At 49.5% G+C, this 25,381-nt stretch overlaps 3 protein-coding genes across 18 annotated transcripts in view; 1 reads left to right on the forward strand and 2 right to left on the reverse strand.

Annotated features, from left to right (window-relative positions):
- The window catches only part of DEPDC5 (DEP domain containing 5, GATOR1 subcomplex subunit), a 56,946-nt gene extending 55,472 nt beyond the window's left edge, over positions 1-1,474 (reverse strand). For all 9 annotated transcript variants that reach the window (XM_058158099.1, XM_058158098.1, XM_058158108.1 and 6 more), the window contains exon 1: positions 1,336-1,474. The gene's annotated coding sequence lies outside the window, so the exon portion shown is untranslated. The remainder of the gene's footprint in view (positions 1-1,335) is intronic.
- On the forward strand, positions 1,425-19,951 carry PRR14L (proline rich 14 like). Of its 2 annotated transcripts, none has more exons than XM_058158091.1 (8): positions 1,425-1,522; positions 3,350-3,431; positions 6,697-11,836; positions 15,482-15,550; positions 16,667-16,817; positions 17,215-17,321; positions 19,115-19,186; positions 19,432-19,951. In XM_058158091.1, the coding sequence occupies exons 3-8, from the start codon at positions 6,768-6,770 to the stop codon at positions 19,709-19,711; spliced, it is 5,748 nt and encodes a 1,915-aa protein (XP_058014074.1). In that variant the 5' UTR covers positions 1,425-1,522; positions 3,350-3,431; positions 6,697-6,767; the 3' UTR covers positions 19,712-19,951. The 2 variants fall into 2 exon arrangements, with proteins under 2 accessions (XP_058014074.1, XP_058014073.1); XM_058158090.1 differs by lacking the exon at positions 1,425-1,522 and adding an exon at positions 1,702-1,983.
- A 2,448-nt stretch (positions 19,952-22,399) lies between these two features.
- LOC131185542 (serotransferrin-2-like) overlaps positions 22,400-25,381 on the reverse strand; it is a 31,894-nt gene continuing 28,912 nt past the window's right edge. For all 7 annotated transcript variants that reach the window (XM_058158121.1, XM_058158118.1, XM_058158117.1 and 4 more), the window contains 2 exons: positions 25,012-25,189; positions 22,400-23,943 (listed from right to left, as the gene is read on the reverse strand). In XM_058158121.1, the coding sequence (XP_058014104.1) occupies positions 23,891-23,943; positions 25,012-25,189 (231 nt within the window). In that variant the 3' untranslated portion in view covers positions 22,400-23,890. The remainder of the gene's footprint in view (positions 23,944-25,011; positions 25,190-25,381) is intronic.

Below are 25,381 nucleotides of genomic sequence, written 5' to 3' on the forward strand. Positions count from 1 at the left end.
ACCGGCTTTTCTGACCACCGATGGAGGTTGTGGCTCGTGTGTTAATCCTCTTCCCTAGAAAAAGCCCACCAGCTGCCTCTGGCCCTATCAAAACACCGCCAGAGCTCATGCTTTATCTTGGGGGGGCCTGAAACGGAGCCCCCACAGCATCCCATGGGGTGCAAAAGGCGGTTCTGGAGTCGGCCTTGGAATCTGGGGGCCAGAGGGGCTACCTACGTGGCTGCGTCCATCCTCCTCATCCTCGCTTCCTATCCTGGATCGTCGCCTCAGGCACCGAAGCCAGGGAAAAAGAGCGGCGGCCCCAGTTCTACCATGGGCAGCGGAGGGCAGAGTCTCTAAGGCGCTGCTTTCTGCTCCTCCTTCCGGTCAAGAGAACTCATAGAATCATCTATTGTAATGTCCTTCCTGTTAAAAACTACTTCAGCTTCAATTGCAATAATACAAGAGCAACCAATAGATTTAAACTTAATGTTAACCGCTTCAATCTATATTGCAGAAAATATGACTTTTTTTTTTTTGCATTTATATCCCGCCCTTCTCGGAAGACTCAGGGCGGCTTACACTGTGTTAAGCAATAGTCTTCATTCTATTTGTATATTATATACAGTCAACTTTTGTTGCCCCCAATAATCTGGGTCCTCATTTTACCTACCTTATAAAGGATGGAAGGCTGAGTCAACCTCGGGCCTGGTGGGACTTGAACCTGCAATAATTGCAAGCAGCTGTGTTAATAACAGACTGTCTTAGCAGTCTGAGCCACCAGAGGCCCTTCTGAAACAGAATCATCAGTGCTTGGAACACATTACCTGACTCTGTGGTCTCTTCCCATAATCCTAAAAGCTTTAACCAAAAACTTTCTACTATTGATCTCACCCCATTCCTAAGAGGACCATAAGGGACGTGCATAAGCGCACAAACGTGCCTACCGTTCCTGTCCTATTTTTTTTCCTTATATATATATGTACTTCCTTATATTTCCTCATATATATGTTTACACACTATATAATCATTTTGTGCGATGCTTATGTATATTGTTGTGACAAAAATAAATAAAACAATAAAAACAAATGAAGAGCCCGGGGCAGCCAGCCTCGCCCCCACCCCGCCCCCGCAGGAGGCCTCTCCCTGCAAGCAGAAAACCCGCCGCGCAGGGCGAGGCCTAAAGGAAGCGCCTCGTCCCAACCGCGCTCGCTTTCTACTCGCGGGGCCGCCGATTCCGGCCTCCGAGACGTGGGAGGGGGGCGATGGCGGCTTCTGCCGCCGCCACATCCCCGCCTGGGTGCGGAGCGGGACGGGCGCGCGGAGGCTCGGCGAGGAGTTTCCTCAGCAACTCACCCGGGGCGGCCTTCGCCTGGAGCTCCTCCGGAAGTCCGCTCCCGGAAACCGCCCCTCGCCTCTCTATGATCCCGGGTAGTGCCCGGATGAGGAAGGACGCGACCATAGAGCGGCAGCCCCCAGAGGGGAGCGAGAGCGGCGCGATGCCGGAGCCGGCGCACTGGGCCGCGGCCTGCCGCCCGCCGAGGTAGCCGCCGCGCCTCACCCGGCGGGGCTTTTCCCGGGGCCGAGGGGGGCTCCGGAGGCCTCGCGTGGGTCCGAGGGGGCCTGCCCGTCACGTCCCCGCCTAACAGCCGCCTCTCCGTCCAGGAGCGGCCCCGCCGCCGCCGCCGCCGCGCCGCCTGAGGCAAGGCGGACTGAGGCCGCATGTCCTCGGCGGGGCGGGAGCTCCACGCCGCCGGCCCGGGAGACGCCCTGCCCGCCCAGCGCCCCGCCTCGGCCGCCCTTTGTGTGGCGCCGGGGGCCGCGGGCGAGAGGCCGGGCTGGGCGCTGCCCCGGGGGCCGCATGGCCGCCAGCCCCTCCGGAGGCCGCCCTTGGCGAGCGAAGCGTCGCGCCCGGAGATGCGGGGCGGCGGCTTAGAAAGTCCGGGCTGGTGCGAGGAAGGCCCGGGGCTGCCCACCTGCGGAGGAAGCGGGCGGCCGGGAGAGGTAAGAAGCGGAGGGGCCGCACTCGGCTCCATCCCCCCCCCCACAGCCAGCCGGCTTCCCTCGAGGGAAAGGGGGTTGCTGGGGTCAAACTTGGGCTCCCTTAGCTTTAGCCTCGTTAAAATCTCCCAGTCTTTTAAAAATTAAAAAAAAAAAGGCCTTCTCTTGATGCGTTTATTTAGAATACTTAAGAGGCCACCTCAACAGTCAAATGACTTTCCGTGGTTTTCCGTGCAGACCCACACAAATAAAACGTCCGTGGCGGGATTAGAATTAAAACCAGGCAGCCAGAGAGAAACTAGAGAGCACAAAAAAGGTGAAAAATGGAGGCAAGAAAAGAACCAGGATGGCACCAAGCGTAGACTCGGGAAAGGCCTTTCCGAAACAATTCTTGTCTTGAAAAGTTTCCAAACGCCCACCAGGAAGAGGGCAGAGCAGCCCCACTGAAAAGCGGCTTTATCTAGCCTCAGGCCCCAAAACTCTGGGAAATGCAGCAGTTAGAAGTTGTAATATTGCGGATCCTGCTCTCCCATTAATAGTATTCAGCCTGGTGTACAGGGAGGCCCCAGGAGTGTTGAAGGACATAAAAGGTCTCCCTTAATACACAGAATTTACACATCACACTTATTTTTTCAGGGTCCCAGAGATGCACGTCCCAGCATTTCTCTTCTCCATTCTGCAGGACAGCCATTTACATACATACATACATACATACATACATACATATTTGCCAGATGGGTACCATCTCCTGCATTTGATGGTTGAGTGGGGCTCTCACCCAAAGAAGCTGCTGTGCTATAGAAATAAATCTGTTAGAATTTAAGGAGCCACAAAGCTCTTGGTTGCTGCAGGAAGGTAACATGGGCAGCACTCCTTGAAACCAGCAAAATATATTAGAATATTAGAAAACCGAAAGCTCCTCGAGAGAGGCATTTTTGTGAGAAAACTGCCCCTCCAACTATTGGCGGGTGGTAAGTCTCAGATCCTCTTGCTGTTGGAAGTTGGAGGTCAGTTGCTTTTAGAAGGCAGCTTGTGAATCTCTAGCACAGGAGTCTGCGGCCCATTTGGAACTAGGCGAGCACGTGCACAGCTCCACTTGTGTGAATGGCTGGTGCATGTACCTGCCGCTTGCACAAATGGAGCTGCGTGTGCAAAACCATCCCCTCTCCCACCACCACCAGCACCCCCGCTGATCTGCAAAGCCAGAAAGGTTGGGGACCGCTGCTGTAGCAAACCTGCCTCCAAGCATGGATGGGCTGGGATGCTGTTGCTCTGCCTGGAAAAGTGTTCGGGAAGTTCTGATCCCCCCCCCCCAGCTCTGCTCGTGTTCCTACTGTTCTGTTGATGAACTTACCTGCTTTCCTTTCAGGAGTTTCAGCTAATCCAGAAGGGGAGAGAACGTGTTTCTAGTCCTTCCTGCCTTGAAATAAAAGACTTGCTGCAGAATCCAGGTACGATCATGCATTGTTTTAGGGGGACTCTTCTGTCCGTGGTTTTGTTTTGCAACCACAAATGTTGCTGGTAAGGCCCATTTGAGGTGGGGGAAATCTGCTCCCCACTTCACTGTGACTGAGAGGCACTCTGTGTATGTGTACATTCCATGTATTTATGTATGTACATGTGTATATACCAGTACTTACATACATACATCATACATGCATGCATACATACATAAATAGTTCCTGCAGTTTTCTTGGCAAGATTTTTCAAGAGTGGCTTACTATTGCTTCCTTTGGTCGGGCCTCCCTGAGTAAGCCAGACAGGAAAGACAAATAGATGACCTAAATCTACTATCATATGGACACATTAACATATTTTTGAAAATCTGAAAATACAAATTCCCCGCCTGCCGTTTTTAACTATGTTGAATTAGGGCAGGTCCTTCTTACCTTACCTTTAATGAACGTGCAAACCAGTGTCTGCATTTCCTGCATCGGAACAGGAGCACATCTTTCTCCTCCTGTCCTGGCCTCTTTTCCCAGAGGCCGCGATTGGGAGTGGTTGAACAAACTGCACCACTGTTTGCTTTGGTGGTAGCCAACAGAAGATCCATTCAGAGCGTGGTAAGGATAGCTGAGAAGACTGTAGGAAGCTCACTTCCTTTCATTCAAGATGCTGCTTATAAGCGCTATGGGCTTAGAGCTCGAAGCATCGTTAACATCCACTTTAGGATCTGTTTCTGTTGCTCCCCTCTGGGAGGAGGTTTCGAAGTATTTCTAGCAGGATTACTAGATTCAGCCATCTGGCTTGTAAACTCTCAGGTTTCTTTTTTCCCCGCCATGTATATGTATACTTTCAAACTAGACTGTGATGTTTCTCTGTGTCATATATGTGTGTGTGTATGTGGGTATATGCATAATGCTTATCTTTTACAGAGCTGAATGCAACAAAATTTCATTTTAATGTATGCTGATTAGTGTACATTCAAAGTGACAATAAAGTTTTTATTCTGTTTCTATTCTATTTTTCTATTTTCCTTTCCTTTCCGTTCTTTGTTTCTCTGACTGTTAAGCCTGTGGGGGCCCCTGCGTCTCTTGTCCAATTGTTTCCTAGGCAGCCTCTTTCTCCCCATTTCTCAAGGCCCTCCTTGCATTCCATCATTTCACCCTCCGCTTCAGACACTTACTGCATTCGGAAGGATTTGAGGCAAGTTCTGCTCCAGTTGCTGTGGCAACTGTTGGATGGCATTCTGTTAGTTAGCGCATCTGCTTGCTGCTGATGCTGCTGCTGCAACCGCTGGGCCAGTGGAGGTCCTTGAGGACCCAAAGCCGTTCTTGAAATTTCTCCCTTTGGAAGAAGTAGAAGACTTGCAAGGTTAATGTTGGCTTTCCTGAGTAAACCAGATAGGAAATGTGACTGGATGAGCTAAGTCTACTTTATTGTCAGGCTGCATTAACAGATTCTTGCAAGTCTGAAAATGCAACCTTCCCTCCAGCCCTTTTAACTGCTAGACTGATTAGGATGAGTCCTTCCAGAGTTTGAGATTAGCTGCCTCTCTTGTCTGATGGTTTCCTAGGCCGCACCTCGTCTTTCCTTTCCTCGAGGTTATCCAGGCATCGCATCACCAAAAGGGGCTGGCCCAAGCTCACCCAGCTGGCTTTGTGTCCCAGGCAGGACTAGAAGTAGCGTCTCCTGGTTTCCGGACTGATGCCTGCACCCCTACACCAAATTGGCTCCCTAACTGTGTGTGTGTGTGTGTGTGTGTGTGTGTGTGTACCTGTGTACTGGCCTTCACTCTGTTCTGAGGGAGGGTTTTGCAAGCATTTTGCTTAGCAGTGCCTATCATTCCTTGCTTTGCATGTAAATGCAAAAGATGTATTGCGGCTGGGTTAAGCCCTTGGGCTACATTGCTAACGTACCTCAACAGGGATGTTACAGTTGGACTAGTGAGGGAGTACCATCAAAGTGATGTCATGCAGTATTTCTTGGCCTCAGCAGCTTTAAAATGTGTGGCCTTCAACTCCCAGAATTCTCCAGCCAGCATCTAGCAAGATCTTTATCTAAAAATGTGATGGACCTCTTTTTATTGAAAAGGATAAAAATGGTTTGTCAGCTATATTGGGCCTGTCAAGTTCCTAGCAAAGTTTTCCCCTTCTGATCTGGCCATCTTTTCCCCTTTGCCTAGCCCATGGGTGTTAAACCCACGGCGTCTCGTGACATTTCACAACTTTTCCCCCTTCACGGGGTGGCCGAGGCCTGCGTGAGCCGCCATTTTGACACCCCTTCACCTAGCCTAGCGGCTGCCCTCTACTACAACCCCCATTATCCTCACTGTTCATGAATTTCTCCAGTTGAGCAGCAGAGGTAGAATTCCTTTCTAGGATTTTTTTTTAAATGTGTATCATACATTAATGAAAAATCAATAATACTAATTTATTAACTTGTACTCTGCCCAGTTCTCAACTAGGCAACTCAAAACAATCCAAATAATTACAATAAAACAAAAGGAGAAGTTAAAAGATGCCAAGTACAGAGTCTCCCTCCCTCACTGAAGCCTCAGAGAAGAGGCTGCTTTGAGCTCTTTTGACTGGAAAAGATGCTCCCAGACTCCTCCTCGTGTTTGGCCAGGATGAGCTCTGAGTACCTTCATGTATTCCTGCCCTGAATCAGTGACATCTGAAGCGCTTCCTCGGGCTTTCATCATAAACAACGCAGTAGCCCACGTTGAATTCTAGAACCCGATTCGAGTTCTGCCCCGTCCACAGAGCAGAGGGTGTCCTGCTGATCACAGGTCTTGCATTGGGGGGGGGGGGCTTGCTGTGCAGAACTCAGATTGTCAAATTAAGACCTGCCTGTCATGAACCAGAGGCCGCCCCCCGCCCCCCCGCCCCCCCCCCCCCGCCTGCTTATTTACATAATCCTCTTTGTGGAAACCTGGCGGGTAGTGACAGAAAATTATAACTTCATTTCTCCAGCCTACCAAGGATGGCCTTTTTCTGGGTTTTGCCTCCTGGTCACCTGCTGAGTGGACGAGGACACCGAGTCCTTAAGTTTGTGGGTGTTTAGGAAGGATTTCCAAAGGGGATTTTTCTGAAAAGTCGGTTGGGAAAGTTGGGGACTGACTTCCTTTGAGGGTGTGAGGACAGGCACCGTGGAGAGACAGAGCATTAGGCACAGGAGTCTCTCCTGCATTTGGCCGGTGTGAGGACAGTCGGGATTAGGGCTATTTTAAAAGAGGATGGCCCCATTTTAGTCCTGTTTTTCTTCTCTTTCTAGAAAAAGAAAGCCCAGCAAAAGTACAAGTGGCATCTGAAAAGCAATCCAGGCTCCCGAAAGAAGCTCCAGGTATGAAGGCTGATGGGACTGGGCTGTTTTGTAACACGGGAGAGCCCAGGGCCCAGGTGAGGACAGGTGCGCTGCTTGAGGCCAGTCAGTGCTCAGGTGGAGTTGCAGTTTCAGGAAATGACAGCTCCGTATCTCAAGAGCCTCTCAGTCCTGCCTCGACTGACGAAGAAGAAGAACTCCCAGCCTTTGCCAGACAGGCTGGGGAAGAGACGTTTCAGAATCCAGGCCAAGAAATGAATGCCGTTTTTAACAGTTGTCCAGAAACGTTTGGCTCGTCCAGGAAACACAGCCGTGCTCTGACTTTGGATGCTTGCCCACCAGGCACCAGGCTTGAAACCACAGGTCAGGCTTGTCAAGGCAGCACCCCTTGGGGGGACCGCATGGATCTCTCTGAGGCTGCCTGTGAAGTGCCAGAGGGAAGCTTCAAGAGCAGTCCGAGCGATGGAAGGATGGAGGATCTGGGAGAAGCCTCTGAGCTGCAAATGGCTGAGGCTCCGTTACAGGCAGGGAGCCCTTGGGGAGAGCTGTCCAACGATGAGCACAAGAGGGATGACAGCCTGGAACTTCCTTCTAGCCCTGTGCATAAAGGAAGAATTGACATCCAGAAAGGGTCTGCTGTGCACGGCTGCTGGAAAGGTGGAGAACATTTCCCTTCAGAACACGGCAGGTTTCTCAGTGCAGCCGAACAGCTCACGGGGCCAAAAGACCAGCATTCCGAAATTGGCTGCTCCTCCCTTTGTGATGTTATTCAAGCACCATTTGAAGATGATCTAAGAGTGAGCTCTTCGGAAGCCAGCAGTATCCAAGGGGATAGAAGTTCTTTCCTCCGCCATGAAAAATGTATCACTTGGATCACACAAGGAAATGGAGCTCTTTTGTTGAAAAGAAATAACTTTGGCTTCTTTCAGAACAATTGCAGTATAAAGTCTGTTTCTGCGCTTCTCAGCTGCTTGGCTCCTCAGCTGGATTTGGGAGGGAATGGCTTACCCCTCCGAGTGGAGCCGAAGGACAATCTGAGAACAGCCCTCCTGCTCTACGATTTAGCTCTGCCTCTGTGTGCTACCAGTTCTTTCCGTGTCACAGAGATCAGTGTGTGTGCTGATGAAAAAAGCTTTATTAAAGTCCCTCAACTCCACGGCCCATCTCCATTTGCCCAGAAGGCTGACCCAGGCTCAGGTCACGGAGGGCCCATGGACAGCCTGTCTCCGGAGGGAGTCATTGTGATGCGAAGCACCAGTGCCTGGCTTCATCACAAGGAAGCATTTGCTCCAAGTCAAGCCAGAGGCAGACTCCAGGCGGTAATGAATGAAGGGGCCTGGGAGATGGTCAGATGGGTGCTGAGAGGGGCAGAAAACGGGGAGGTTGCTATGGAGCCCTTCTGGAGAAAAACACTCCGCTTTAGTGACTGGACTGTGAATGATCTTTCTTCTGCTCCAGAGGAGATCTACGTCCTGGCAAGAAATCTCTTCTTGGATTGCAAAAATCCACAAAGAGGCAGAAGAGGGGCAGCCACTAAAATATCCTTCAGCTTGGGAAGAAGCCCAGCCCTTTTGGAGTCCAGTGCGAGATTCTTTTCTCTCCAAAAATGTTTCAGTTGCTCTCCCTACAGAAATAACTGGGTGGCCTTGGATAGGGCAGGAAGCCCCCTGGACTCCGTTTATCCTCTGGAGGTTCCTTGCTGTAATCTGCCAAAGACAGAAGCTGAAAACCGGCGTGTTGATGGTGGAGACGCTTTTGATAGTTCCGAAAGTATTCTGGAGAGGAATATTTTCCCTCCCTATGGAAGAGTAGAAATCCACAAAGCTTCCTTTGGAGCTGATGCTGGTGGAATGAAAACAATAAGAAATGCAACAGAACGTAACAATACTAGACTGTTCCTTCAGCTTGCATTTGATGGAGACTTGAGCAAAGCTTTTCTTCTTTCTAGAGCCACTTTTAGGAAAGGTCGGTGCCTAGAAGAAGAAGAAAAAGAAGAGACGTATCGGATTCACCCCTCTTCCCCAGCAAGTCACCTCCCTTACTTAAATAAAAAAGGCTCCTCTTTATGTACTAAGCGTTCAGCTCAGCAGAGGGAACCCGTTTATCAGATGAAAATATTTCTTTATCCAGGTTATTTCCTTGATCGTTGCACCTTGTTTGAACAGAAAAGCGATTCACCAAAGACAGAGTTTCTAGAATGCCAGCAGCCTTCCTTAATTTTCTACAATAAACTAAATCATCATGATTTGCAAACTGTGATCCGTTCGGCTATAAAATATGTCCGGTGTAATAAAAATGAATCATTGCGTTCAAAGATGGAGCTGAAGGTAACCCCACCGGCTACTGCACTTTTAACAGAATACCATCAAGGTCCATTTCAAGAAATCATCGTTGAATCATCCAATAATAATACAGGGTCAGAATTTACTGGCAATCAACTGAATGAAGACTTTTTAGAATCACAGAGTCCCAGGACGCTATTCGGATGCTCAGAGTCTACTTCTGAGTTACTGAACCGGAATCATTTTGTGCAGAATCGGGCTCAGTCAAAGGCCGATGATCTCCATTCCGCCTCTGAATCTCTCCACAAAAGTCCATCAGAGAAGTTTAATTTTAAAAATGGATTATTGTCCGCCAGTAAATTGGCTTCATCTCCTTTTCGAACAGGCCCTGCGGTGTCTGCCAAAACTAAAGGTCAGGAAAGAATGAAAGGACTACTTTTAAAACCATACAGAAAAAGAAAAATATCTAGTTTGATACCTGCAGGCTTAGGCTCCCAGAATAAAAAAATGTGCTTATTTCCAAAAGAGGCAGCATTAACGTCCATTTCTTTGAAAGCTCACCACTCTCCTTCTGCCCAGCGGCACTGCCGAGGGACTCTCCTGCTTGAAAGAGAAGCCGATGGCCGCAGCCGGCCCTTCGGTTTGGAAAGCGAAAGGCTGAGCAGCTCCCCCAGAGGAGATGCAGCTGCAGCCGGCCCTCTGACTCGCAAGAGGACATGCCAGCGCTTCAAGGCTCCCAGAGTCGGAGCGACTGTATCCCTGTATCCTTTAGAGCAGTCCTTGGGAGCAAAACATGATTTGGAAGCCAGCCCGAGAGAGGCCGGACGGACAGCTGGGATGGCGGAAGGAGTTCCAGTTCACATTCTTTCTGACACTGAGGAGTCTTCAGAAGCCCTCCTGGAAAATTTAAGGTTTCCTTTCAGGGGTGGGAAGGTCACATTTTCATTCAAGGCCGCGATACACACAGGACTTCCTCTTGGCTTACCTGAAGGCATTTCAGAATCTGGTTCCAGGAAAGCCAAAGTCTCCCTAGAACCATCGCTTACGTGGTGGCATGTAGAGAGCCCGAGTTGTGCGCTGCAGATGAAACTTTTCTCTTCCTCAAGAAAAGCAGCAGAAACCCCCGGTAGCTCAGTGCCATTATCTTCTGGCCTAAAGGGTGGGAGGTTAGCAAGCTCCCCCACATGGCCCAGCATGAAAGAAGGACGTTTGCTGAGGGTAGAGAGTGGACAGGAGCTGGCAGGAGGCCCAGAGAAGGGACTGGAAGGGCATTTGGTGGACGAGCATATCAGGAGGGGAGGTTCTGAAACAGGGGCTCAGCTGCCACCCCCAAAAATGAAGCCCCGAGTGGGAAGGAGGCCTGCAATTGGACAGCCTCCAGGCAACTCCTCCCATGAGAATGCTGCACGGCGCACTTTGGCTTCTCTAGGAAGGGCCGGGCAGAAGAGGCGGCAGCAGGAACCCCCTCTCCACACACGAAGCGAATCAAAAAGGCAAAAGAGAGGCCAGAGGAAGGGAGAGACGGCAAGCCTGAATCTTCACTTCCGGAGTCATAGCCAGCAGGCCAGCCACTGGCCTACCTCCATTGGAGCTTTCGACAGCTTTGCTCAAGCTGTCGGCTGCGATCAGAGCAGAAGCACCGGCGGCGTGCTTGGGTATTTGCGCCTGCGAAGACCTTTCCCAGCATTCGGGGAAGTGGCCTGCGTAAAAGTTGGCCTGCCACACCGGCTAAGGGCACCAAAACCTCTGGCATCCAAGGCCCCCCTTGAGACAGTCCCTGGGGAAAGGGGGCAGATTATTTATTCTGCACAATTAGACACCATGCCGGCAGCCCCACAAGCCATCCTTTGGGACCCCCCAGCAAAGCAGCAAGACCACTGGAGCAGCTCGCTGGCCGCCTCCTGGCCCACTGGGCAGCCCAAAGACGCCGCCTTGTTGACGAGGCTCTCCTGGTTAGCTGAGGAATTGCTGCCCCCTCCATGCCAGCCCTTCTCGCTTCGCAGGGCGCTGCTTCCTTTAGCTGCCAAGTGGGGCCCGCTTAGGAGGAGGAGGAGGCTGCTGGAAATCTTCTCCTTTGTCAGTTTAAAGTTGAGCTCTCCCGCGTGGCTCAGCAGCTGCTGCTTCAAGATGGCGGGCTCCCAGGCGCTGCCCTTTTATTCCGTCGAGTCGACAATCCTGTGCTTCTTTGAGCTGAGCAGCGACAGTTCCTGCGGGTGCAGCACTCCGGTTTTCCCCATGTCTTTCCATCACCAAATGGACGTTGGCCCCATCAGGAAGCTCCTCAAGACTGGGTCCCCGAGCCTCATCCCCAGATTTGCTCTGGGGCGTCCACAGCCTCAGCAGCCCTCTGCATGGATCCTCTCTTTCCTTCTGCCTCAGAGATGCCCAGATATCACTGGGCCAATCCAGAAAGACGCTGAGCCTGGTTCCACGTCGGCCTCCAAGGAGGGAGAGGCTGTTGCTCGCAGTACGGGCTGCTTGACCCCCGGCCTCCCTACAGCCTTAGCTCTGTTTTCCCCCGGCTGCTATCGTGCTTGGACGAGGAGGAGGAGACACCGCAGCAGTCGGATCCCAGCGGTCCAGCGGCTGAGCCTGCTGCAGTTTGCTGGGGGCTTAAAGGGGTTCCAGTGTTGCACTTCTGTATCGACCGACCTCTTCTCTGCCTTGCCCTCTTTGCTGGGCAGCGTTCTGTCCATCTGGAGCCAGCATGGACCGTCCACCCATCTCTCCGGATCCACCCCTCTGCATTCCGGTCCCAGCAAAGGACAAGCAGCCCTCCCTGCCATGGCCGGCCTGAGCCACAGAAGCAGGTAAAAGCCTGTCCTCCTCCTGGGAATCAGCCTGTATGTATGGGGCTCTCTTTCTCTCTCGGGTGGGAGATCTTCCAGCTCCTTTCTTAGGCCTGTGGGGTGAATCTGCTTGTTCAGGGAGCCCCCACCAACTCTGCTCCTCTCCCTCCCGGCCACTATGAGGGTAGTTTGTTGTCCAAGGAGGCACCCAATACTTCACTGTAGCACACACCTTCCATAAGCTTTTGCTGGGGGTTAACTCCACAGCGCTATGATTTACAAGTAGATGTACCCACATAAATAAATCTCTGGTACTCAGCCCGTACAACTGGTCAAAGTCTTAAACTTTGCAAAGGGGCCTCCAGCCTCCAACTCCCTGCAAAAGTTCTTTTACTTGTTGGGATCTCAGTGTGCTGGTTCTTTTTGTGATCCCTGGTGAACTCCAAGCCAAGCTCTGCTCTTAAAGCTGAACTCTAAACCCAGGCAGAATAGCAATAGCCCTTAGATTTATATACCGCTTCACAGTGTTTTACAGCCCTCTCTAAGCGGTTTACAGAGTCAGCCTCTTGCCCCCAACAATCTGGGTCTTCAATCTGGGTCCAGAATCGTACCCCAAGGGGCTGCTTCCTGGAGCACCTGGTCCCGGCAGTTGAACGACAGCCCTCTTGCCTGCCTGTAATGGTGGTAGATGCCCAGGTGTCGCCTCCTGCTTCCTTGTCTGCTTGTTGACTTCTGGTCTCCTAGGACCCCCTCCCCCCCCACACACACACACTCTGCTATCTTTCCCTTTTATGAGTTAAGGGCCTGGGTAGGGTGAGGCTCCCTATGGATGTGGGCACATTCTTGAAAATATCAGGGCATGGCTCAGTTTTCTAAATAGTTGGGATGCTGGCATAGATGCCACACTATTTGCCCCAGCAAATTGAGGTGTGTGTGTGCGTGTGAATTAGCCCCTCTGATCTCAGATTTCCGAGATGGTCCATTTTACTGCCCTTTGGGAAAAGGGGTGAGCTAAGCTTAGCCTTGGGAAGTGTTTCTGCCTGGCTGCAGCTGCCCTTTAAAAGTGGAGACACACCAGGGGCCAAGAGAGAGACTGCAGGAAAGGGAACTGCCTCTCTCCTGTTTGGAAGCTGTGCAGAGCCCTGGTTTCTGAGGGAGGTTTGGTGAGTCGGCCTTTGGGCTCCCCTTGGCTTAAAAGTGGCCTCAGGCAGGCTCAATGTGGCAAGATGGGGAGAATGATTTATGGAGGACAGTTGGGTGGTTTGATTTCTAGGCTGGCCGTGCATTCTGTAAAAATTCAGTTTCTTTTCTCCCTTTATGAGTCATCCCAGAGGTGTAAATATGAGTTAACAATACATGCCCTGTTTCTGCTGGAGAGTTGATAAACAGGAAAAAAAGCAATAAAAATGATAATATGGGTTAAGTTTTACTAAACCTAATGGGAAAAATTATTTAGAACTTACCTAATTCCTGCTTCTCCCCATGTGAAATTCTTGCTTTGCTTCTATATGTGTGTAAATGAGTTGCGCTGTTTATCTAAGGCGAGGGTCTCCAGCCTTAGTGACTTTAAGACCTGTGGACTTCAATTACCAGAATTCCCCAGCAGCATAGCATAGCATAGCATAGCTGATGGGGAATTCTGGAAGTTTAAGTCCACAGATCTTAAAGTTGCCAAGGTTGGACATCCCTAATCTAGAGCTAAAGTCAGGAAAATTTGCAAAGGGAATTGCTGGGTAACCCACCCAAGGCAGCACGTTTTGCCTAAGCCAATAAGGCTGTCGGGCTTTTTAAAAGTGTCCTAGAGCAGCATTTGTAAGCTCTGAGGATGGAGCTTCCATACAAAGAAAATCCCTTCTCTTGGCTAAACAAAACTTAAGTGACGCTCCAAACCAAAGGAGGAGACTGGCTTTTTTATTTATAGTTGCTGCTTTGAAGTGAAACTTTCCAAACCGCCTAAAAGACAAAGAAAAAGAGATCCCTTGCTCTTCATTGGGTGGCTGAAATGTAAGAACCTTTCAGAAGGTGAGCTTCCCGTAGCTGGTCAGTCACTTGACTGACCCAAGTTATGACCCTTACATTATTACCATTAGGCAGGCTCCTTTGTAGTCGTAACTTGAGGACTAACTGTATGATGTTTGAACAGGTGGAGTTAGGCAGGAGGCAGGTGCAAGGAGGCGCCTTGACTCCCAGGTCTCTTCCAGTGGATTCCCTGTCATTCTGCAAGCTTTGTTTGTTTCTGGACTAGCGCCAAGTACTTTACGGAATAAGAGAGTTGGAAGGGACCTTGGAGGTCTTCTAGTCCAACCCCCTGCTCAAGCAGGAGACCCTAGACCATTTCAGACAAGTGGCTTCTCCAGTCTCCTCTTAAAAACCTCCAGTGATGGAGTACCCACAACTTCTGAAGGCAACTTCTGTTCCACTGGTTGATTGTTCCCACTTTCAGGAAATTCCTCCTTAGTTCTAGGTTGTTTCTCTCCTTGGTTAGTTTCCACCCATTGCTTCTTGTCCTGCCCTCTGGTGCTTTGGAGGATAAGGTGATTCCTCCTCCTTTGCAGCAGCCCCTCAAATGTTGGAGCACTGCTATCATGTTACTCCAAAGGGCAGTAAAAACGGCCATCTCAGAAATGTGAGATCAGAGGGGCTAATTAACACACACACACCCCTCCATTTGCTGGGAGAAACAGTGCAGCATCTATGCAAGCATCCCAATTATTTAGCAAACGGAGCCATGCCCTGATATTTCCAGGAATATGCCCCCACCCATCTTTGCACTAGACTAGACATATCCAATTCCTGCAGCCGTTCTTCATATGTTTTACCCTCCGGCCCCTGCATGAGGCTTCGATCTCTGGTCAAAGTGGGGTTTCCGCCTTTCAATCCTCTCTTATGTAGAATCAGCCTTCTGTTTTTGTAAAAGCAAAGATGGCTTCCGAATGGCCTTTCCACAAAGCCCTGCAGTGGTTCCAGCTGAAGCTTTGATGAAAGCCAGCCCAGGGAGGAGCCCTTGGCCCCAAGGCTCAGAGCTGGGAGGCAGGAAGGGTTGCCCCCGCATTGCTCATCAGCCCACCCCCCACCCCATTCACCGCTTGCGGCTTGGTCCATCTGAAGGCCTCTTGGAGTGGAAGCTCAAAACTCGGTCAATCTCTCCAGTGCGTGTCCAGGGAGAATTCCTTGCCCTTTGTGCTCAACAAATGAATTTGCATTGGTTGAAGTTCCTTGTTTCGGTCCAGCTCCTGCTAGGAATGCCCTTCTTGAGGCTGGCCTTTCCTGCCTGTTTCAGAGGTGCTGGCAGAGGGAGGGCTGGGGAGGGGGGATGGCAGGGACAAGCTTTCCCTTGTCTAGGAAGCCATTTGGAGATGAGCTGCTGCCAGAGGGAGCTTCCTCAGGTGTCCATTTTTGTCTTCAGCGCAACTTCTGCTTCCTAGACCAGCGGTCTCCAAATTTGGCCTCTTTAAGACTTGTGGATTCGGGAATTCTGGGAATTGAAGTCCACAAGGCTTAAAAGTGGTCAAATTTGAAAACCCCTGTCCTAGGCAAACAGGCTGGGAAAGCTCTAATTCTGCTCAGGCTTCCTTGGAATATAGATTCAATGAATGTCATCTCATTCTGTGTTACATTCTAATTTTCTGTTCATTTTCTGTGATTTTTCCCCCCTCTTTAAACCAGCCCAAGCTTGCTTCCCCTGGTGCCCGGCCTGCCAAGTGACACTTCCAGGGCTGTGAAGAACGACGTGAGGTCAGTGCACTCCTCCTCCCCCCCCACTCTGCCCAAACCTCCTTAGATACAAAAGAAAGCAATTCTGTTCTACTTGCCTTGAGCTCTCCCTTCATCCATGTTCTTCTTCAATCTGGCGTCCCTTTTAGAATTCATTTTTTATTTCTACACTACCCATCTTACCTAACTGTCTCTGGGCAGTTTACATAATACAGGTAGTCCTCAACTTACGATTAGCCCCAAAATTCCATTGCTAAGCAAGACAGTTGTTAACTGGGTTTTGCCCCATTTTACGTCCTTTCTTGCTACAGTTGTTAAATGAACATGGTTGTTAAGTGAGAGTTTTGACGGTTGTAAGTGTGAAAACTGATCATAAGTCACATTTTTAAGGGCTGTTGTAGCTTTGAATACTCTCTAAACAAACAGTTGCAAATCGAGGACTCCCTGTAAAACAATTGGAAGTAAAAGGAAAGATTAAAAAACGGAGGTAAAGTTAAAACTTAAAAGTAAAACCTCAAAGTTAAAAAATTCAGAAGGCAAAGGAAGCGTCCCGAAGCCATTGGCCACCCCCAGGGTTGCATCGTGTGCCCCTACGTGTGCAGAGACAGCTGGGGAGCCTTGGCAGCTAAGCCTTCAGGAAGGCATGGAGGCTGGGGAGGCTTTGGGGGCAGTTGAGTGTTGATTGGAGAACTCTCTTGCTTTAAGTATTCCACTGAAAGGTGATTTCTCTTCTGGTTAATGAAGGGACTCTGCAGAGGTTCCCACAGTATCTGCCTCTGTTTATTCAGGTCAATTGAGGTGAGCAAGGTTCATTTTGCAACCTACTTTGTCCTTTTAAGTTGCTCAGGGCTCCACCAGCCCCGATGTGTGCGATGACCAGGCTGAGTGTTATCAGTTCACGCCCATGAGAGTCCAGCCCACCTTGAATTCCATGATCTCTTCTCTAATTTGCTTTGACTGTTAGTTCAGATTCTTGCAGAGAGCTTAAACTTGGAATAAACCTTTATATTTATTTGAACCGCCTGGACTTCCTGACTTCCCGACGTTCCTTGCCATGCTTGACTTGACTGTCAGGGTGTCACAGCTCCAAAGCTCCCTGGGCTCAGCCATCTTTCCTTTCCTTTGCCGCTTTTCTAGGTTGGAATCCATCTTGTCTGTGCTGTTGCCAACATCTTGCCAAACTCCCGAACCGGCTCACCCTCCTTTAGGCTTTCCAGGTCTTGGATCTGGAGATGGAGACGAAGCTTCTGTCCCGGCCTCGCCTAAGACTGGAGCTCAGCTTGAAAAAGTAAGTAAGTGGTGCAGTGGAGACGAGACCTCGTACTAACTCAAGCTGGCTGTCGGGTGCTGCACGGAGACCATGTTTTTGTTGGTAGAGTAAGTTACCCAGGGTGGAAAGGGAATCCTGCTGGGGCTGGAGGGAATGGAGATGGTGGTTCCTCTCGGTGAGCATCAGCTCCAGGATCTTCAAGGGCCCCTGGAAGGGCCAGTGTGGGGTCCAGCGAAAGGCCTGGGAAAGCCACGGAAGGGAACTGTCCTGTTCCGGCTGCTCAGACCTTCAAGGGCTTCAGGGAGGAGAAGCCGAGATCATCCTTCATGTGGACTAGAGGGAGAGATGGGGAGAGGCACATCTGGACTAATGCTGAAAATGTACATCTCTCTCTTTTCTCCCCCCCCCCCCCCAGGACGAGTCGGAGAACAGGCCAAAGAAAGTGTCTCAGATCCGCATTCGGAAGACGATTCCTAAGCCAGACCCCAACCTCACCCCCATGGGACTTCCCAGACCAAAGAGGTAGGACTGTTGCCTTCATCGGCCTACTTGCTTGAGCTGCCCAGGATCGGCATGTCTAACCGAAGAGCCTTCCGGGGACGGGGAGGGTGTTAGGAAAGGCCGGTGGGCGGTTGGGTTACTTCTGTGAAAGCAGCTGAGAGGTGCCCACAGGTTGGAAAAAACCCAGATTGTTCTCTGGGTTGGGGGATCAGCCATACGGTCAGCCCTTCAAAGTAGACCACAGATGGATACCGAAGGTATGAATACTGAAACTTATTATGGTGTTGCAGTAGCAGACTCTTACACCTCTGGAAGCACCTGCCCGCCCGCCCCCCCCCCCCCCGGCCCTTGCCTTTATCCTCATGAGAACGAGGAAGGTTCAGTCTGCAGCTCATCCCTGCAGCTCTTCCTCAAGGTTATTCTCACAGCCAGTCACACTACTAGATAAGAAGACAGAGGGGCTGCGGTAGACTTTCTGCTTCTCTTCCTGAGCTTCGATGTAAATGCCTCCCCCTCCCCCCCTCGCCCACATGGGATGTATCCAGACAGAAGAACTAGGAGTAGCAGGAGGCCATGGAGTTTGCGCGTGGAGCCGTTACGGAGAAGCTCTGCGACAGAAAGAAGGGCAGCCTTCCAGTACAGCTTCTAACATCCCGGCCAGCAGCCCCTCTGGTGACTCTGCAGAGCTCCAGGGAGGGCCCACCACTCACCCCCGTATCAGAAGCTGAGCAGGAAGCAGACTTCTTCTCTGTAGAGGCCTTCAGTTGCTTGGCCCCATTTGCACCTGTTACTGATTTGGCTGCCTCTGGATGGTTCACGCCAGTAGCACTAAGACCAATAGGGAAAACAACCATGAAACTGTGAAGCAATAAAATAATAAAAGTAATATGCCACTATTTCTCACAACTCTAAAAACCATGTACATAAAAATACTATAAAAGAATAAAGACGAAGCCTTATTTAACCTTGCTCATAAGATGCATTGGTTCCCTTAGGAAGATCTTTCCCAAGAGAACTCTGGATGCAAATGGCCCGAATCACATGGGCAAAGGGCCTGGGTGTGCTGGGGCAGGCAGGCGGTTCTGGGCTCCTGAGTCCAGCCCCGGTTCGCTCTGGAAAAGGCAGCCCCAGAAGTAACAAGGGGCCAATCTGTGTGAGTAAGCGGCAGCACCTGGAATTGGATCTGGGCCCCTGCAACACCCTGGTGTCATTTAGCCGAATCAGTCTGCTCCTGTCAGCAAATGGGCACCATCTTCCATACCAGCTGTAGCTGGAGGACACACCAACAGCAAGGGGTAGTAGGGTAACCGAAAGACGACAAGGGCATGAGTGACCGTCCTCGGTGCCTCCTGGTGGATTTCCTCACGGCTGGCTGAAGGCTCTCTTGCCACAGCTGTCCCCTTCCATTAACAGGAGAGGTTGGTCCAAGGGATCCTGGGGTTGTGTGCCGATAGCTTCAGCGGGATGCTTGGGAGCGATAGGTGGAGCAGCCATCCTACCGGAAGGGTTCAGTGCCAGCAGAAAAAGTGTTGTTTTAGGTGCATTTGCTTATTTAAATACTTTAAAAACAGATCTGGACCCTATAGGTAGCTCTGCAGCTGAGATGATGCCGCTGCCAACATTTGCAGCCATTTGAAGGTGGGACGAAGAGTCCGTGCCTGAGGTGCCTCGCTTCACCCAGGCATGATAAAAGCAGCTTCGGTGCATAGCTAAAAGTCTCCTCTGACTAAAGAATGGAAACTGCTCTTGAATTGTGATGTTATTAGTAAGCAAGATGAGTTGGTGGTGAGTTGCTGCCTCCTTTTGCCTTCCAGGTTAAAGAAGACCGAATTCAGTTTGGAGGAAATCTATACCAATCAGAATTACAAATCTCCTCCGGCAACCAGGTAGGTTACCTAGCAGGAGCCTGTGGACAGCATAGCCTTGGAATCGGGGATTTGCAGAAAGAAGAGTTGGGGAAATGGCTTGAGTGGGTCTCCCTTCAGCATGTGCTCCATTGTGGCAAAGGGTGGCTTGAAAAACTGTATCTGGCTTTGAGCCCGGTTGCTAATTGTGTGAAAGGGCTTTGGGTCCCTGCTCAGATTATGATGATGATGAACCCCTTTTGTTCACCCCTTGGGGTTTTTTTCAGGTGCCTGGAAACCATTTTTGAGGAGCCAAAAGAGAAAAATGGGTCTTTAATCTCTATCAGCCAGCAGAAGAGAAAACGGATTTTGGAGTTCCAGGACTTCACCATTCCCCGGAAGAGGAGAGCACGGAGCAGAGTCCGAGTGGTGGGTGGCTACACTCGGGCGCAGAAGGCGGCCATAGAAGGAAGGGAACTTGACGTCCTCCTCATTCAGAAACTGACCGACCTTGAGACCTTCTTTGCCAAGGAGGAGACACGGGAACAAGATTCGTCGGGTAGTTGAGTTTGGGTCGATCTGCCGGAAGAGCTTGTGGCGCTTCAATGATCTGGTGTGCCTGCAAAGGGAATCTTGTTTTCCCAAGGTTGGACCAACCTACCTGACCGGACCATATAAGTGATATTTTCCTACATGTTGGAGGAGAATAATTAATTTCTGTTAACCTTATGAAACAGCCCTGTCTTTAGCTTCCATTGTCGCAAGGAATTTACATCTGTGGGGTTGGTTTTGTTTTTGTTTTTTTTTTAATAAAAAAAGGCTAAACAAAGGCTACAGCACCTTCAGAGACCTTAGGATTGTAAAGACTTCCCAAAGTTAGCCGTGGGTTTGCCTCTGCTGCTCTCCTTGTTCTTGAACCCTAGTAATGTGGCAGCCAGGACGAAGGATTTTTAAGGTTTTTGTTTTGCTTTGTTTGTTCCTAGCAAACCTCCTTAGTTGCATTGTTGGGCAGCAAGGCCCACTGTGTCCATCAGCAAGCATGTTTTGCTCAAAGAAGAGAAGCTTTGTGTGGCATCCAAATTGTGTTCTGTAGCAGACATACCTAGTTATGGCACTTTCTTTGTTTTGCTGCATGGGGACCCAGCGCAGAGGTTCACCTCCAGTTCCGCCATTAGAGACGCAGGATCCCTAGGAAGCGGCTTTACTCTGTTCCGCCTTCATCAGTCTGTTCTGCAGGCTTCCTCTCTCTTACTTCCTGGAATTAGGGCCAGCGAACTTGTCGTAGGAAATTTTAATTGTGATGTGATGCCAGAATGCCAATGAGACCTCAACAGTCCTTCATTTTGTGTGTGTATGTGTTCCTTCTACCACCTTGACTATCACTCAGCACCTCTCCTTAATTCCCGTTTCCCGATTGTGACTTGTTTGGGTCCCAAATGGAGTGAATTGTACAAATGCAACATAAGAAGGTGGTTGGGAGCACGAGTAGCAGTGTGTTACTGGTGGAAGTAGCAGCTGTGCAAAGCCACGCAGAGGAAATGTGAGACTTGTACTTTTCCTTAGGGGTGCTTGGAGAGTTAAACATTTATCTTAAATGAAAATTTTACATGATGATCAACAGCTGTTCGCTGTCTATAGTGCCTGTAATTTGGGCCAGGTTTAATGGCTGAATCGTTCAAAGGGTTTGCCTTTGGCTTCCTCTCTCTCATCTAAAATTTGCACTTTTGGTACCTTCAGGCTCACGTGGATGCTTCGTATCCCCTGTGGAGTGGACTCGGGGGGCAAACGAGGGTATGCCAGGCAGGGATGGAAATGGGGGACTCTTCCTGGAGCTTGCATTCCATACCTGAACAGGCAAGGCGATGACATTGGCCTTGTAGATGACCGAGGGCCTTAAAAACAGAGAAGTAGAGGGGCCCTGCCACACGCGTGCCTGGAAGTAGAAACGTAGCATTTCTGCTCCACATTGTTTTCCCACTGGGAAAAAGAGAATGGGAACGCTTTTTAATAGTTGAGAGCCAGAGCTGGCTTCCCGTCTGACTGGGACATGATATGTTTGCTGCTGCATGCAAATAGGTGACACCGGAGATTGTCCCTTCGTACTTTGGATCATTGTAGAAGATGCCGGATTGTCTGTAATCTCCACATTTTGGGTGGGCCGAGTGGAATCATTTATTAGAAGTATCCTTTTGTCCCATAGTGGGATTTTATGACATGACACGCCAGTACAGATGTCAGTGTGGTGGCTCAGAGATGGGACTGCAGCTGGGCAGGCGACTACGTGGTATTCCTCTTCTTCTGTCAACCTTAAAATGGCCGTTGGCCTGCTTCATCTCTTTTCTTGGTGCTTTGTGTCTGAAATTATATTGATGTGAAGGCAAAGATTCTCAGTGTGGTTTTGCTGCAGCTGTCCAGAAGAACAGGGCTCTCCAACCATGGCGACTTGAAGCTTGTGGACTTCAACTCCCAGCATAGCTGGCTGAGGAATTCTGGGAGCTGAAGTCCACAAGTCTTAAAGTCACCACCGCTGGAGACCCCTGCAGAAGAAAATACGGCCACTGAAGTGACAAGGTGGGAAGCTCCACCTCGGAGGGGGCTGGGGGGGGCTGCTGCTGCTGCTGCTGCTGCTGCTGCAAGGCCCTCGGACCAGGCCTGCAAAAGGCAGCCTGCCTTCAAGCAGCATTCTCCCCAGGCGAGGACCCAATTCTCACCTGATTTTTCACTACAATCATGAAAAAGATTCTACTAAGAGCACTTGAAAGAAATCTCTTCTCAGGAAAATGCAGAGGCAACCAAGCATATGATTAAGTTGTTTTGTTTGGGGGGGGGAGACTGCAATATTTCCTAAACTCTACTTGGGAGGGGGCTGTGCCTATCTGGGAGAAATAGGGGTGGGGGATTTTCAGTCTTCATGCAGGTGTCATCATGGGGTCAAGAGCAGCTCTGAGCGCCAATAGATGGTTTTGAGCAGGGTCAGACTGCCCCCCCCCCTCCAAAGACTTGAGCCTCTTGGGGACTTGTCATTGGGAGCAGCTTGAAAGGAAGACTGCTCGGTTAGCCTTCTCCTAATCCAAACCAAATGGGAATTTGCACACTTCTGTACTGGTGGCTGTTCTGTGCCATTATCACATGGTTTTTGTTTATTCCTGTATTTTATTTTATTTTTTAGTTTCAAACTCACATTTTCTAGTGTTTAAATTATGGAAATAAAAAATTTAAACAAAAGCACTGGTGGGTTTTTTAAAAAGTTACCTTCATTTAAACATTTCAAAAACATACAAAGCGAAAAGGACAAATGTAAAAAAAAAAGATAAACTCTATGTTTTATTTTATTTTAATATAAGCAAAACTGTTAAGTATGCTAAACTGTGAATGCAATCCTGTATGTTGTTATGAAGTCTGAAGCCCCAAATTAACTTGAGTTGACATGCAAATGATGTTTCTGTTAATACTGTACCACCAACTCTGCTTCAGCATAAATGGAAATGTCCCCTGTGGATGATATTCATGGCTCTGCTGCTGAGATTCCGGACTTTCTGGGACTAGATCCTGTTTAGTGAGTTTGTACGTTCAACATTTCCGTGTATTCGTCAATTACGGATTTGTCCCCCTCTTCATTCCCTTCATTTGGAAAGACATGTTTGGGGATTTGTGGCTCACAGTCTTAATTCCACCTCTGAATGTTACAGGGATAGTGGTGGCAGATCGCTTAGCTTCAAGACTACTTTCATGAGCATTGCTATCAACTGATAGTTCTCTCTCCTTGTTGTAAAGTACAACTACCATTTCTGCAAACTTTATTACGGAGCCCATTAGCTATTGTAAGCTACCACAGAAATGTCACCCCTCTAATGTGCCATGGACCACTCAGAAATCCTTGGCTGTGCAGTGATCTGGAGAAATTATTTAGCTGAACTATTACACCGGCTGCAGAATCCAGAAAGGGCTGGGTTCTTTTTTCAGGTGGAGGGGGAATAGCGCTATAAAATTAATACCCCGTGCAATTACTGGCCATGTTATATGACCTTCACTGACTGCTCAGCAGAGGACACGGCCATAATGCTGCTAGTAACCTGGCTCAATTTGGGGGGAGGGGGGTCATCACTGAGGCAGATGCATTTGTGTTTAGAGCAGCTGGGCAACAAAAAGCTTTCGTGTTTCCTTGGAGTAAACTTTGGGATGTTGCTTTGGTCAAAAGGAGGATTAAGAGGAGGGTTCCGGCTCTTACATCCTGCTAAAACCAGAGAAACAAAACTCCTGGGGATCCAAGGTGGCTTCTTGCCAGGGACTCGGGAAATTGGAGCTGTGCCATTGTCTCAACCAGTTTATTTCAGTTCAGATGGAACTTTGACTCAGACAACGGACAGATCAATTCTGAGTGCAGAAGTGATGGGAAGCAACCAGAGGGAGATGCAGGAGTTCCCAGACCAGCCTCTCTCTCTCCGGACAGAAGGCAGAGGACAGACAGGGTGGAGCTGAAAAGGTGGCAGGTTCAGCCAAATCCTGGCTGGGATTGCGTATCCTAGAGATAGGGGGGAAGCGAGAGTTAATCCATTGCATGGATGCCTTTCATACCAGTAGGATAGATTCAAAAATGGATTTTCCAATAGATGCTGAAGGATACTTGGACGTTGGATAAGAAAATGGGAAAATTGCCATAAACCAGAATCCGTGACAGTAAAAGCTTGTCTAAGTGTCTCCTTTTCTTTTAGCTGGCAGAGTTGGATGGAGCTTCTCTGGATAACCTCAAGGCCGTGTGGAAGAGGTACAAGAATCCAGTTTGCAAAAGTCTAGGATACCTGAAAACCAAGAATGGCAGTGTTAAACGTCTCCAAGGGAAATGTGCCCACGTGGTGCCCGAGAGTGCCCCTAAACTTACACAAGGACAGAATTCAGGTCCCCCACAATGATGATTAAGCACAGAGCAGATACGTTTGTGCATCATTTAAATTTCTCTCAAAATCTCAGCTACTTCAAAAAGCATTTAGAGGGCAGAATTCAATTCTCCCAGCATCAATCTCAATGTTAATTCAGGACCTGAGATATCTTGGAGGACCAGACGCACCGTCCCTGGCATGGGATGGAAGACGGCAGGGCCCACTGGTCCCTCTGACGCTGTGGGACAGGTGGGCTCTTGCTGAGTCATGTGCGGTAGGAGCTCCAGCCTCAAAAAGCAGGTCAGGAGGCAGGTTCTTTTTCCTATTGCTTCCCACAATAGTGTCCTTCAACACAATTATTCAACCTAGCCAGGTATGAACTAGGAGCTGTTAGGGACAGAACAGCTGGTTTCCAATTTTCCCGCCAGTCCTTGGAGGTTTCACATTCACCACTGGCTCTAATTCCATTTAATCTAGGAATGCAAAGATCCTGTCAAGCTGTTTTTTACTGATAAAGGAAAACAATTGTAATTGAGGGTTGAACTGTGGGGTCCTTGGTGCTCTCTGAGCTTGGTTGCTTTCTTGCAGATGCTTCATCACCCAAACTAGGTACTTCTGTAGGACTCAAGCTTTTTTAAAAAACCCAGGTACTTTAGGGCTTAAATCATAAAGTTAAGGTAAATGTTTTTAGTTTCTGTTCTTATATAGCTACCTTAAATAACCTAAGTACATAAACACTAGAATTTTGTTTTGGTGTGAATGGCTCTACTTTCTCTGGATGGAGCAAATCAGAGCTGGCTGAGGAATTCTGAGAGCTGAAGTGCACAAGTCTCAAAGTTGCCAAGTTTGGAGACTCCTGAATGATTTGATTCTACTGGGCCAAGTCTCTGGTGTCTTTCAATGCATCAACAACACACAGGCAAGAGAGACAAGGGGAATTTAAGCTGAGGGCCCAGCCTGGCACCTGTCTCCTTCACAAGAACAGGTTACCTGCAGAGGTGCAGCTGAAGACGGATTGGGCAAGCTGAAAGAAAGACGGCCCAAGAATCGACTTGAAGTCCAACTGGCTTGTGAAGACGAGGCCTTGAGTAGCATCTTTAAAGAGCAGGTCACTTCCTCCATATCTCAATGACTCAAAGAGCTGAAACCGGCTGTTCTTGCTTGATTCCTGAAAAGAAAGAGACCAAACTGGAGAGTAGGGACTGCCAGCAAAGTCTGTTGATTGGGGGAGGAGGAGGCGAACAGGTGGACTGCATGGGGTGTTGTCATAGCTGGCGTTCTGCTGCTTGCTTCGCATTGCATCTTTTGCCAGCTTGACATCGGCAACAGCGGGAGGGGGAGAGATTGGGGGGGTTGGGCG

This window comes from Ahaetulla prasina, chromosome 15 (genome assembly GCF_028640845.1).
Source record: "Ahaetulla prasina isolate Xishuangbanna chromosome 15, ASM2864084v1, whole genome shotgun sequence".
In the NCBI taxonomy this organism is placed as follows: domain Eukaryota; kingdom Metazoa; phylum Chordata; class Lepidosauria; order Squamata; family Colubridae; genus Ahaetulla; species Ahaetulla prasina.

Bases quoted from the DNA above. Each gene is read 5' to 3' on its own strand.
- PRR14L (XM_058158090.1), top strand. From the start codon at position 1,702: ATGTCCTCGGCGGGGCGGGAGCTCCACGCCGCCGGCCCGGGAGACGCC. The intron at 16,818-17,214 runs GTAAGTAAGTGG...CCCCCCCCCCAG, and splicing joins CTGGAGCTCAGCTTGAAAAA to GACGAGTCGGAGAACAGGCC. The intron at 19,187-19,431 runs GTAGGTTACCTA...GGTTTTTTTCAG, and splicing joins AAATCTCCTCCGGCAACCAG to GTGCCTGGAAACCATTTTTG.